This window comes from Medicago sativa, chromosome 1 (genome assembly GCF_051527215.1).
Source record: "Medicago sativa cultivar Bolivia chromosome 1, Bolivia_mono, whole genome shotgun sequence".
In the NCBI taxonomy this organism is placed as follows: Eukaryota; Viridiplantae; Streptophyta; class Magnoliopsida; order Fabales; family Fabaceae; genus Medicago; species Medicago sativa.
Genome location: NC_140749.1, coordinates 57,512,020 through 57,524,326, shown reverse-complemented (window position 1 = coordinate 57,524,326; position 12,307 = coordinate 57,512,020). Strand labels below are relative to the sequence as shown.

General features: G+C 38.2%; 1 protein-coding gene across 1 annotated transcript; it reads left to right on the top strand.

Annotated features, from left to right (window-relative positions):
• The first annotated feature begins 1,988 nt into the window (after positions 1 to 1,988).
• On the top strand, positions 1,989 to 4,602 carry LOC146955704 (putative pentatricopeptide repeat-containing protein At3g11460, mitochondrial). Its single transcript, XM_085722781.1, has one exon. The coding sequence runs from the start codon at positions 2,112 to 2,114 to the stop codon at positions 4,011 to 4,013; it is 1,902 nt and encodes a 633-aa protein (XP_085578907.1). The 5' UTR covers positions 1,989 to 2,111; the 3' UTR covers positions 4,014 to 4,602.
• Positions 4,603 to 12,307: the final 7,705 nt, after the last annotated feature.

Genomic DNA, 12,307 nt, shown 5'->3' with positions numbered 1-12,307 from the left:
ATCATCATATGTAACTCTACCCACTTTTAGTTAATGGGTAAATAAAAATTTGTTAAAAAACAAATACTAGTATTTATAAGATATATATTATGTACAATATTGGACACCCAAAAGTTATAAAAAAAAAAAAATTATAAAGGAAAGCAAAGGTAGTAATCATTTATTTAAGGTTTAAATGCACTTTTGGCTCCCCAAGTTTAACAAACTTGCGATTTTGGCCCCCCTATTTTCAAAATAGTACATTTGACCCCCCAAAATTCACCCCCTTTGCAAAATCGTAACCCCCTTTGAGTTTGACTTGGTCAATGCTTATTTGGACATATTTTTTAAATCTCAAATGCCAATTGTGCTTAATTTAATCCACTTGTATTTAAAACAAATTAAAATTATTTTATTTGTCAAAAAAAATTAAAATTATTTTAAAATTTTAAAACTTAAATTAAAATAAAACATTGTTGCCACTGATCCAAGGCCATCAATTCATTAATTTCTTCTTGTTTGTGAATCTCGATCTAAAATGGGTCGAAGCGGTTTGAAACTGGGTCGTGGTGAAAAAACTTTAAAAAAGACGTGTAAAAACCATTTACAATGCATTAAATTGCATGAACAAAGGCTTGCGACACAGTTTAAGCCTTTTGTTTAATTATTTTTGTATATCCTTTAAAAAAAAGGATTTTTGTATATATCATTATTAATAAATACAAAGTGTTATCGACTCATCGGTCAATATAATTATCACTTATAAATGGTTAGTATAGTGAGCTGGAAGCCTCCACCGAAAGGTTGGGTGCAGATGAATACAAATGGTGCTTGCAAGGAAGAAAAGATAATTAGGCGTGGTGGAATCATCTGTGGAAGTGATAGCGAGTGGTTTGATGCTTGTAGTGCCTATCTGGCAGAGTTACGAGGAATTTTAGAAGGTTTGAAATGAGAAAATCTTGTGTGGACCAGGATCAAAAATTTTGGTTTGGTCACACACACAAAAATTTGTCTTCTCTCTCTTCTCCATTTTCTCTCTCTTCTCTCTTCTCTCTTTTCTCTCTTCTCTCTTTGTGTGTGACCAAACCAAAATTCTTGGTCCTGGTCCACACAAGTGTTTCTCGGTTTGAAATACACCAAAAGAGTGAGTTTCAGAGCAATTGAATTTCATGTTGATTTAGGGTGTGTTTGGATTGAGGGTTTAGGAGGAGAAGAGAGGGGATAATTTGTTTTTCTTTTTTAAATTACGGACCATATATAATGTTTCTCTAAAATAAATTAAATGTGATTGAAGTATTATATGATCGTTTATCATGTTAATATTTAAACTCTTTAAAAAAACATTTCATGGCTTTTGTAATTTAAAAATGAAATATAAATCATCCCCTCTCTTCCCCTCCTAAACCCTCCATCCAAACACACCATAGTTTAGCAGGTGATTAAGACTGGTTTTTGTGGTAGTCTTATGGAGTAGTCCTTGCTAAAGAAAATTCGTCATTTGTTGGAGATGACGTGGAAGATGGGGTTTCTCATTCTTATGAGAAGTGAATCAATGTGTTGATATTTTAGTAAATATTAGTTGTTGTTTGAGTTCAAGCTTGATACTGTACGGGTATTGTCTAACTCAAATTCGAACAAGTCTTCCATAGTCACAAGACTATGGACACAAGCTTAAACACACTCACATAAACGTAAAATATAAAGTTAACTTTATCATTACTTTTTAAAATAATTAAAAGAATATGATGTGGAATTTATATTTTGTGAGTGTGCCTAAAAGAATTGTATTTAGGTTTGTGACTATCTAAGAATAATCCCCAAATTCACCTTTAAGGAGGGAACTTTACAATTCATGTCTAATAACTTTATTTGTTTTTTACTCTAGTAGACCAATGACTCAAATTCATCATAAATAAAGTGTTTAAGGTTCGACCTAGGGATTATTATACATTGTCCGAGTTGAGTTGTACCACAAGACATATAAAAACCTTGTTTACATTTAACTTCTTAGTAAAATCCGAAATCAAATGAAAAATGGAGTGTTAACACATAAAATTACAAGTGACATTCATTTTTTAATATATTACCCGACAATCTTGATGCCCATACTGTTATTTTTGTAAGTTCAACTGATGAACACTTCCCACCGCCGTCACTCTACATCGTCGCCACCCATTCCCGGCGAATCAAAACAAAACCCAACAACAGCATGGAACTGTTACCTCCGAGAACTCTCAAAGCAAAGAAAATTCATGGAAGCATTAACCGTATACCGTCACATGCTCCGTTCATCCTTCTTCCCTAACACATTCACCTTCCCTGTTCTCCTCAAATCCTGCGCCCTCCTCTCCCTCCCCTTCACCGGTTCCCAGCTCCATTCCCACCTCCTCAAAACCGGGTCACAACCCGACCCATATACCCACTCTTCCCTCATCAACATGTACTCCAAAACCTCACTTCCTTGTCTTGCACGCAAGGTGTTTGATGAAAGTCCTCTAAACCTTACGATCTCTTACAATGCCATGATTTCCGGGTACACTAATAATACGATGATTGTTGAGGGGGTTAAGCTTTTTCGGAAAATGTTATGTGAAAATCGGTTTTTGGTTAATTCGGTTACAATGTTGGGTTTGGTTTCGGGTATTATGGTACCGGAGAAGTTAAGACTTGGGTTTTGTTTACATGGTTGTTGTTTTAAGTTTGGTTTTGAGAATGATTTGTCGGTTGGGAATAGTTTTTTGACGATGTATGTTAAGTGTGGTGAAGTGGAGTATGGGCGGAAGGTGTTTGATGAGATTTTGGTTAAGGATTTGATTACGTGGAATGCGATGATTTCGGGGTACGCGCAAAATGGGCACGCACGGAGGGTTTTGGAGATTTATCGTGAAATGAGGAAGGTGGGTGGGGTGAATCCTGATCCTGTTACACTGCTTGGTGTTTTGTGTTCTTGTGCAAATCTTGGTGCGCAAGGAATTGGAAGGGAGGTGGAAAAGGAAATTGATCGATTTGGGTTTCGTTCGAATTCTTTTTTGATGAATGCTTTGATTAATATGTATGCTAGGTGTGGTAATTTGGTTCGTGCTCGTGAGGTTTTTGATTGTATGGATGAGAGGAGTAAGAGTGTTGTATCTTGGACTGCTATTATAGGTGGGTATGGGATTCATGGGGAAGGTGAGACTGCGGTGGAGCTTTTCGATGTAATGGTTAGGTCAGGCGTGAAGCCGGATCGAACAGTTTTTGTGAGTGTTCTTTCAGCTTGTAGTCATGCTGGGTTGACTGAGAAAGGGTTGGAGTATTTTTACGAGATGGAGAGGAAGTATGGTTTGCAGCCTGGTCCCGAGCATTATTCCTGCTTGGTTGATCTTTTGGGTCGGGCTGGTAGGCTGAAGGATGCAATGGATCTCATAGACTCGATGAAGGTGAAACCGGATGGTCCTGTTTGGGGAGCACTTCTTGGTGCTTGCAAGATTCATAGAAACGTAGAATTAGCAGAAGTGGCTTTTCAACATGTTATTGAGCTTGAACCTACAAATATAGGTTACTATGTTTTGTTGTCGAATTTGTACTCTGATACTAAAAACTTAGAGGGGGTTTTGAAAATTCGAGTCATGATGAGGGATCGAAAGCTTAGAAAGGATCCCGGTTGCAGTTATGTCGAATATAAAGGAAAAATGCACCTTTTTTACTCTGGGGATACAAGTCATCCCCAAAGCAAGGAAATATATAGAATGTTGAATGAATTGGAAAATCTTGTGAAGGATATTAATGGAAAAGACCACAAGTGTCATAGTAAGAGTGAAGAACCGTCAATTGGTGCTGGCGTGCACAGTGAAAAATTAGCAATTGCGTTTGGTCTGTTGAACACTAGGCCTGGAACAGATATTACTGTCATGAAAAACCTGCGAGTGTGTGTGGATTGTCATGTGTTCTTTAAGTTGGTTAGTAAGATTGTTGATCGCCAATTTATTGTTAGAGATGCCACTCGCTTTCACCGTTTCAAGAATGGAGTCTGTTCTTGCAAGGACTACTGGTAAAGAAAAATCATTGCAGCACAGAAATATTCATGAAACTATCGATGTATTTTGACGGGCATCAAAACATGTCTAGAAAAAACAAGGTTAGTTGATTGTAGCTGTTGGTGAGCGAGGAGGACTAAAATGAGATATGTTGATTAATTCTTGATAATTGTTTGAATACTGAAAGGATGAATGCGATTATAACACATGATTTGCAATTCATGCTGAAAGTTATGTGGATGGCATTCATCGTTTGCTGACATAGCATATAGTGCAACAATGCTGTGTCCGCAAAGAGTTGGTTATGATACTCTAGAAAAAACAGAGTTCAGTTTTTCTGCAAAATTCTGTAGAAATTCAGGGGAGAGATTTCATCAGGATTATTGTTCATTTCCATTAAAATCATTCTTTTGGAAGTGTCCTACAAAGGAGAGGCTGATCAACCTTTCTTCCCCCAGTCCCTTGCCAGACCTCCTTAATTGCGCCGGTACCTGAAATATCACCTCCAATTTTGTCCACCCCACAAATAGATAACCAGTCCAATTGATGTTGTAAAGAAAAATTCATAAGGTGTTTTTCAGTTTATAGTAATTGTTTTTTGGTGGAATTTTTTAGTTTATAGATGACTGCATCAAGAGTTGAGAAACGAGGAACAATTAGCCAATGCAGGTGAAAATTTTGCGGTAGAGCATATACCAATTTATTGCATGTATTCCAAAGGCCTTAGAGTTAATGTTGGGTTTTTAGATTTTCTATACTAATATGAAAAATTGAAAATGTTTTTACTACTGGTTGTGAAATCTTTCTACAATATATTTGAAATCTATCTACTATAGTATGAAATGTTTTTATTGCAAGTATTCCATAGGCCTTAAGAGTTAACGTTAGGGATGGCAATGGGTACCTAATGGGTAGGGTACTCTAGTACCCTTCCCCATACCCGCGTTTGTAAAAAATACCCGTATCTGAGCCCGTACTCTCGTGGGTAACAACTTTTGTGCCCTTTCCCATACCCTATGAGTAACTAAGTGCCCATACCCGTACCCATTACCCGCATTTTAATTATAAAAAAAAACAATAAAAAAACATCACGATTGAAATAATACTATGATCCAATTTTTTTTAAAGCAACTCATAAAATATTAGAAATCGTTGTATATAGCCAAATAAAAAACATCCAAAATATTCCTCGAAAATTAAAATAAAAACATTCAAAATACAAATAAAAAAGTGCATGCTAAAATAATCATCAATTTGTAGCTCGTGAGCTTATATAAAGGTAAGGATGAAATGATTACCGTATTAGTTTTAGGTTTAGGTTTATGCTCAAATAGCTAAATAAATTAAATAATTGTACACCAAAAATAAATAAAATATTTATTATATTATATAAATATGTATATGCGGGTTGCGGGACTGGGTAGTATAGTGCCCTTACCCGCACCCATACCCATCTAAATTTGCGGGTAATTACCCGGACCCAAGCCCATACCCATAAAAGCGGGGTTTTACCCTACCCATTGCAGGTACTTTTTGCGGGTGTCCATCGGGTCTGGGTCCAATTGCCATCCCTAGTTAACGTTGGGTGTATCAATACAAAAATACGATACTAAGTTACATTAGCAAGGTAATAGGTGAGAAATTGGAGAACAAATGTTGTCATGGAATTGGAGATATTAAGTTAACAGATTCAATAAATGGAATGGTCTGTTAGCAAACTATGACCACATAAAGAGGAATAAAATAGACAAAATTACTTCAGCGGTCCTTCATCTTATTTATTTATTTATAACATTTGACTCTTTTATTATTATTTTTGATAAGTGCTCAAAAGTAATATATTTCATGTGTTAAAAGAGGCATTTTTAGTGACTTGTTATGCAAGTTATCTACGGAAAAGCAATCAATTGTTGTAATTATACCATTTATGCTTTATATGCCTAATTCCACCCAATTTATGCAGGAAATGACAAGCAAGGACCAAAACTCAAGTGTGTAAACCAAGCAAATCTCGCTTACGCGAGGTCATCTCGCTTAAGCGAGATTCCTCCAGGGAGAAGCTCAACACTCGCTTACAACTCGCTTCCAGGTCGCTTGTGCAATTTTAGAATCTCGCTTACGCGAGATCATCTCGCTTACGCGAGATTTCTCCAGGGAACAGATGAGCATCTCGCTTTCCATCTCGCTTCCATGTCGCTCAAGCAGGATTCTAAGGCGGTTTAAGTTTCAAGCAACCTCGCTTACGCGAGGTCTAACTCGCTTACGCGAGATGCAACTTCATCAAGGAGCAGGGCTACGTGGCAAGACTTCATTGGCCATGGTTGGTTATTTAGGATTCTCGCTTGAGCGAGATGTATCTCGCTTAAGCGAGATTACACGTTTTCAGCCCATTTAAATACAAGTTTTCCCTTTCTCTAGGACTATTCACTATTCCATTGAAACATTTTATACATTTCTAGAGAGAGGTTAGAGCTATTTCATAGAGAGAAACACAAAGCAAGTGATTAAGGAGTAGATTCAACCCTAGATTCATTGAGACATCAAGGATCTTGGCATGGAATCTTCATCTTTCCTTCATTCCTTGCATTAGTTTACATGTCTATGTGTAACTATCACCTTCTTTGTAGTATTGAGGTAACAACCAAGCTATTATGTAATCTTTTGATCTTTTAATATATAAGGTTCTAGCTTAATGATTCAATATTGTTGTTATTCTTGCTTTTAATGCTTTCAAAGAGATTCAAGATGATTTGGATACAAACTCTTGAATCTAGAACTAGAATAACAATCTATCTTATGTTATATCACTCTTGACAAGTTTGTAAACCTTTGATAATTACTTTTAATCAAGATTTTAATGCTTTCGGATACTTAATCAGACTGGACACGGTCGATTAAGTTATCCGATCGACTTTGTAATCGTTTAAGGAATTTGGACACGAATGTTTAAACGCTAACTTGGAAATAACGATGTCGCTTTGGACACGAAGGATGTTGTAGAAATGATTATAATAATATTGGTTATAAAGCTAGAATCTGTTAATCGATCGAGAGATTGCTGCTGTTATGCTTGCTCGTTATCTTATACCGCAAGCGAAATAGTTCGATACCCTCTCGTTTTTACTTTTGTAATCTATGGATATAGTGTTACAAACAAACAAATTATATCCAAACCCTTAATGTGAACTATTGTGAAAATGCTTATAATAAACGTAACTCCCTGTGGAAACGATCCTATATATACTCACGTGTACATAGTTTTATGACATGTAGGAAAAATTTTACATCAAAATGGCGCCGTTGTCGGGGAGTAGCGTATTTTTATATTATAAGTTTTGAAACAATTTTGTCATGTTAAGTCAATTTTGCACAAAATTCTTTCATGCATATACTCATACACTTATATCATTCATTATTTTTGATGCTAACCACCTGGTATAGTCTTGGTAAACTTTGTATATGCGAGGTACCGTTTCTAAAGAAGACCTTCAGTTTGATCTAGAAATAGAGAAAACTGCTAGGTTACTTAAGAAGCAAGCAAAGGAAGCTAAGAGATTAGCCAGACTGGCTCAGCCGGAATCTTTACTTTTTATTCCTTCTCCGTCAGGTTCGGTGCATACTATATCACTTGGTGATTCTTCACATTCTTCACCACATTCATCTCCGAAGAGTGAACCAGAAGTAGTCATGGCTCAGGAAGATGATAATGATGCTCTACCTATGTGGGTTAGTCCGAGGAGGCTAGCTAATCTTGGCAATCGTAATGCCAAATCAATTGAGCTGAAGTCGAGGTTGATAAACTTGATAACTCATAACCAGTTTACCGGTATGGATCATGATGATCCATATAAACATTTAACCAACTTCTATGTTATCGCCGGTACACTTGGTGCAAAGGAAGATGAGGAAGAGGGTGTGTTTGTGCAATTGTTTCCTCATTCTTTGATCGGGAAGGCTAAGGAGTGGTATCTTGATCAACCAACTTCTTTGATGGAAAATTGGGGTGAGCTAGAGAAAGCATTTCAAGAAAGGTTCTTTCCGGAGGATAGGCATCTTGAGGCTAAAACTTCAATTACAACTTTTGCTCAAGGCCAAAGTGAGTCTCTTTGTGAAGCTTGGGAGCGCTATAAATCATTGCAAAGGAATTGTCCAAAGCATGGTTTTGATAGCCAAATGCAACTATATCTTTTTCGTCAAGGGCTACAAGACATGTCCAAGACGATGCTAGATGCAAGTGCTGGAGGTTCTATTGCTATGAAAAATCCAGCTGATGCTGTCAAAATCATTAACCAAATGGCTATCAACACAAGAAAATCTTCTCACAACCGGAATCCTCAACAAAGGAAAGCCGGTATCCTTGAACTAGAAGCAAATGATGCGGTCTTAGCTCAAAATAAGCTTCTCACTCAACAAATAGAAGCTATGCAAAAGGAGATGAGAGCTATGCCAAAACAAATTCTTGAATCTCTCAAGCAAGAAGGAGGAACCACTCAAGTCAATCCTTGTGGACTTTGTACGGGGGATCATCCCACCGGCTATTGTCCCGAACCCGGTTCTTTTGAAGAGGAAGATGTCAACTATGTGGGAAACCAACAAAGGCCTAACCAACCACAACAAGCCGGAACCTCACAACAATCCCAAAATCCGGGTACTTCCAATTTTCAAGGAAGATATCCGGCCACTCAAAACTTTCAGAGACCGTGGAGAGCACCTTACAACAATAACTACCAATATCCGCAATCAAATTTCTACCAACAACCTTTCCCTCAATTCCAACAACCTTTCAATAATCAATACCAATTTCCACCACCAAATAACCCCCAACAACCTAATAATTCCCAAAACACCGAGGAGGTTTTGAAGCAATTCATGCAAATGTCCATGGCTAACCAGAAAAACACCGACGCGTCCATCAAAGGCCTTGAGACGCAAGTTGGTCAGTTAGCACAACAAATGGCTCAAGGTCCTCCGCAAGTGGGAACTTTCACCGCAAACACTCAACCAAATCCTAAGGAGCATCACAAGGCATAACAGTCAAAAGCTATTGCTACAAGGAGTGGTAGAGTAGTAGGTAGAGGGGTAGGTGATGATGTTGTTGTTGAAAAGAAGGAAGATGAAGTTGTTAACGAGGAGGACAAAGAGATGTTCGAGGAGGATAGTGTAGAGATAGAGAAGGAAGTGTATATAAAGAATAAAGAAGAATTAGTTGAAAAAGAAAAAAATCAAAAAAGAGATCTAGTGGAACAAGAGGAGATGGAGAGGAAGATGAAAGATGTGGGGAGAGATAAAGGGAAGAAACAAGAAGTTGAGAAGCAAGTGGTAGCTCAACGCTTACCATACCCACATGCTCCATCGAAGAAAGACAAAGAGCGGCAATACGCAAGGTTTCTTGAACTCTTCAAGAAGTTGCAAATTGATATACCATTCTCAGAAGCCTTGGAGCAAATGCCGGTCTATGCGAAGTTCATGAAAGATATCCTTTCCAAGAAAAGAAGAGTCAACGATGAAGAGACGATCCAAATTGATGCCAATTGTAGTGCTATTATTCAAAGAACGTTGCCTAAGAAAGAGCAAGATCCGGGAAGAGTTACTCTACCGGTAGCTATTGGCACAACACATGTAGGTAAAGCACTACTTGATCTTGGATCAAGCATCAATCTCATGCCTTTGTCCGTTGCCAAAAGAGTTGGTGACCTTTGTATAAAGCGGACTAGGATGATGTTGCAATTGGCCGACAAATCCTTTGCAAAACCACTAGGTATGGCCGAAGATGTTCTTGTAAAAGTGGACAAATTTATTTTTCCGGCTGACTTTGTGGTTATGGATGTCGAAGAAGATGAGGATGTGCCTATCTTAATGGGAAGGAATTTCATGCAAACGGCTCGGATGATGATTGATCTTGATGATAATATCATGAAGGTTAAGGTAAATGATGAAGAGGTTACCTTCAACATCCGAGAAGCTTTGAAGTACTCGAAAGACAAGGGTGCATGTTTCAAAATGGATGCAACCAAAGAAGTCATCTTGACTACTCGGAAGCAATTGCACAATAGAACACCCCTTGAGAGTGCTTTGGTGGACGCACTCAATGCTATTGATGAAGACGAAGCAAGTGCCATTGAAGAGTGTTTGAAGGAGCTAGATTCCTTGAAGGAGGTTCTTCCTAATCAAGCCATTCTTGAAGATTTGAAAGAAGAATCCAAGGAAGAAGCGAAAGTTGATGACACCAAGGTAGAATTAAATGTTTTACCATCTAATTTGAAATATGTTTTTCTTGAGAAAGATGGTACAAAACCGGTGATCATTAGTAGCTCCTTGTCCATCGATGAAGAAACAAAGTTGGTAGAGGTTCTCAAGGCCAACAAGGAAGCGATAGGGTGGAAATTATCCGACTTGAAAGGGATAAGTCCATCTTATTGTATGCACAAGATTATGATGGAAGAAAACTTCAAGCCGGTAGCACAACCACAACGCCGCTTAAATCCAAACATGAAAGAGGTGGTGCGAAAGGAAGTAGTGAAGTTACTTGAAGCCGGCATGATCTATCCTATCTCGGATAGTGCTTGGGTAAGCCCGGTTCAAGTAGTTCCCAAGAAAGGAGGAATGATGGTGATCACTAATGATAAAGATGAGTTGATCCCAACTAGAACCGTCACCGGATGGAGGATGTGTATAGATTATAGAAGACTCAATCAAGCAACAAGGAAGGATCACTTCCCCTTGCCCTTCATGGATCAAATGCTTGAAAGACTCTCCGGTCAATCCTTTTATTGCTTCCTAGATGGTTACTCCGGTTACAATCAAATCGCCATGAACCCAGATGATCACGAGAAGACGGCTTTCACTTGCCCCTTTGGTATTTTTGCTTATCGAAGAATGCCATTTGGCTTGTGTAATGCATCCGCAAATTTTCAACGGTGTGTTCAAGCAATCTTCTCCAAACTTATTGGTAAATGCATGGAGGTGTTCATGGATGATTTCTCAGTTTTCGGTTCGTCATTTGATATGTGTTTGAATAGCTTGGATACCGTGCTGAAGCGGTGTATTGAAACTAGCTTGGTGCTCAATTGGGAGAAATGTCACTTCATGGTTACCGAGGGTATTGTCCTTGGTCATAAGATTTCTGCTAAGGGTATTGAGGTAGACCAAGCAAAGGTCGATGTTATTGGAAAGCTTCCACCACCGATGAATGTCAAAGGTGTTCGGAGTTTTCTTGGTCATGCCGGGTTTTACCGGAGGTTCATCAAAGACTTCTCAAAGATCGCAAAGCCTATGAGCAACTTGCTCAACAAAGATAAGTCTTTTGTTTTTGATAATGAATGTCTTGATGCATTTGAATCTTTAAAAGAAAAGTTGACCACCGCACCAATAATCATTGCTCCTAATTGGGACTTAAATTTTGAATTAATGTGTGATGCAAGTGATTATGCTGTTGGTGCGGTATTGGGTCAACGTAAGGACAAAATTTTTCATGCTATTCACTATGCAAGTAAGGTTTTAAATGAGGCACAAATCAATTATGCCACAACTGAAAAAGAGTTACTTGCAATAGTTTATGCAATGGAGAAATTTCGTTCTTACTTTGTAGGTTCCAAAATTGTTGTTTATACTGACCATGCAGCTATCAAGTATCTCTTTACTAAGTCCTACTCAAAGCCAAGGCTCATCCGTTGGATGTTGTTGCTTCAAGAGTTTGACTTAGAGATCAAGGATAAGAAAGGCACGGAGAATCTTGTAGCTGATCACCTTTCAAGGTTGACAAACAATGAGGTAACCAAGAATGAACCAGAGGTTCGTGAAGAATTTCCAGATGAACGGTTGCTAGCAATCAATGTGAGACCGTGGTTTGCCGACTTGGTGAACTACAAAGCAACCGGGTTCATTCCCGAAGATTTTGAATGGCAACAACGCAAGAAGTTCCTCCATGATGCTAACCACTTTGTGTGGGATGAGCCTTATTTGTTCAAAATTGGAGCGGACAATCTCTTGCGTAGGTGTGTGGATGATGAAGAGGCAAAGAAGATCCTATGGCAATGTCATAATTCGCCCTATGGAGGTCACTTCAACGGGGAGAGAACAGCCGCAAAGGTACTTCAATCCGGGTTCTATTGGCCAACTCTATTCAAAGATGCCAATACACATTGCAAGCATTGTGATGAATGCCAAAGAACCGGATCAATGTCAAAGAGAAATGAGATGCCTCTACAACTCATCCTTGAAGTGGAAGTGTTTGATTGTTGGGGTATAGATTTTGTTGGCCCTTTTCCTTCATCATATTCAAATGAGTACATCTTGGTAGCTGTTGATTATGT

Coding starts and splice junctions, on each gene's coding strand:
- LOC146955704 (XM_085722781.1), top strand. CDS start 2,112: ATGAACACTTCCCACCGCCGTCACTCTACATCGTCGCCACCCATTCCC.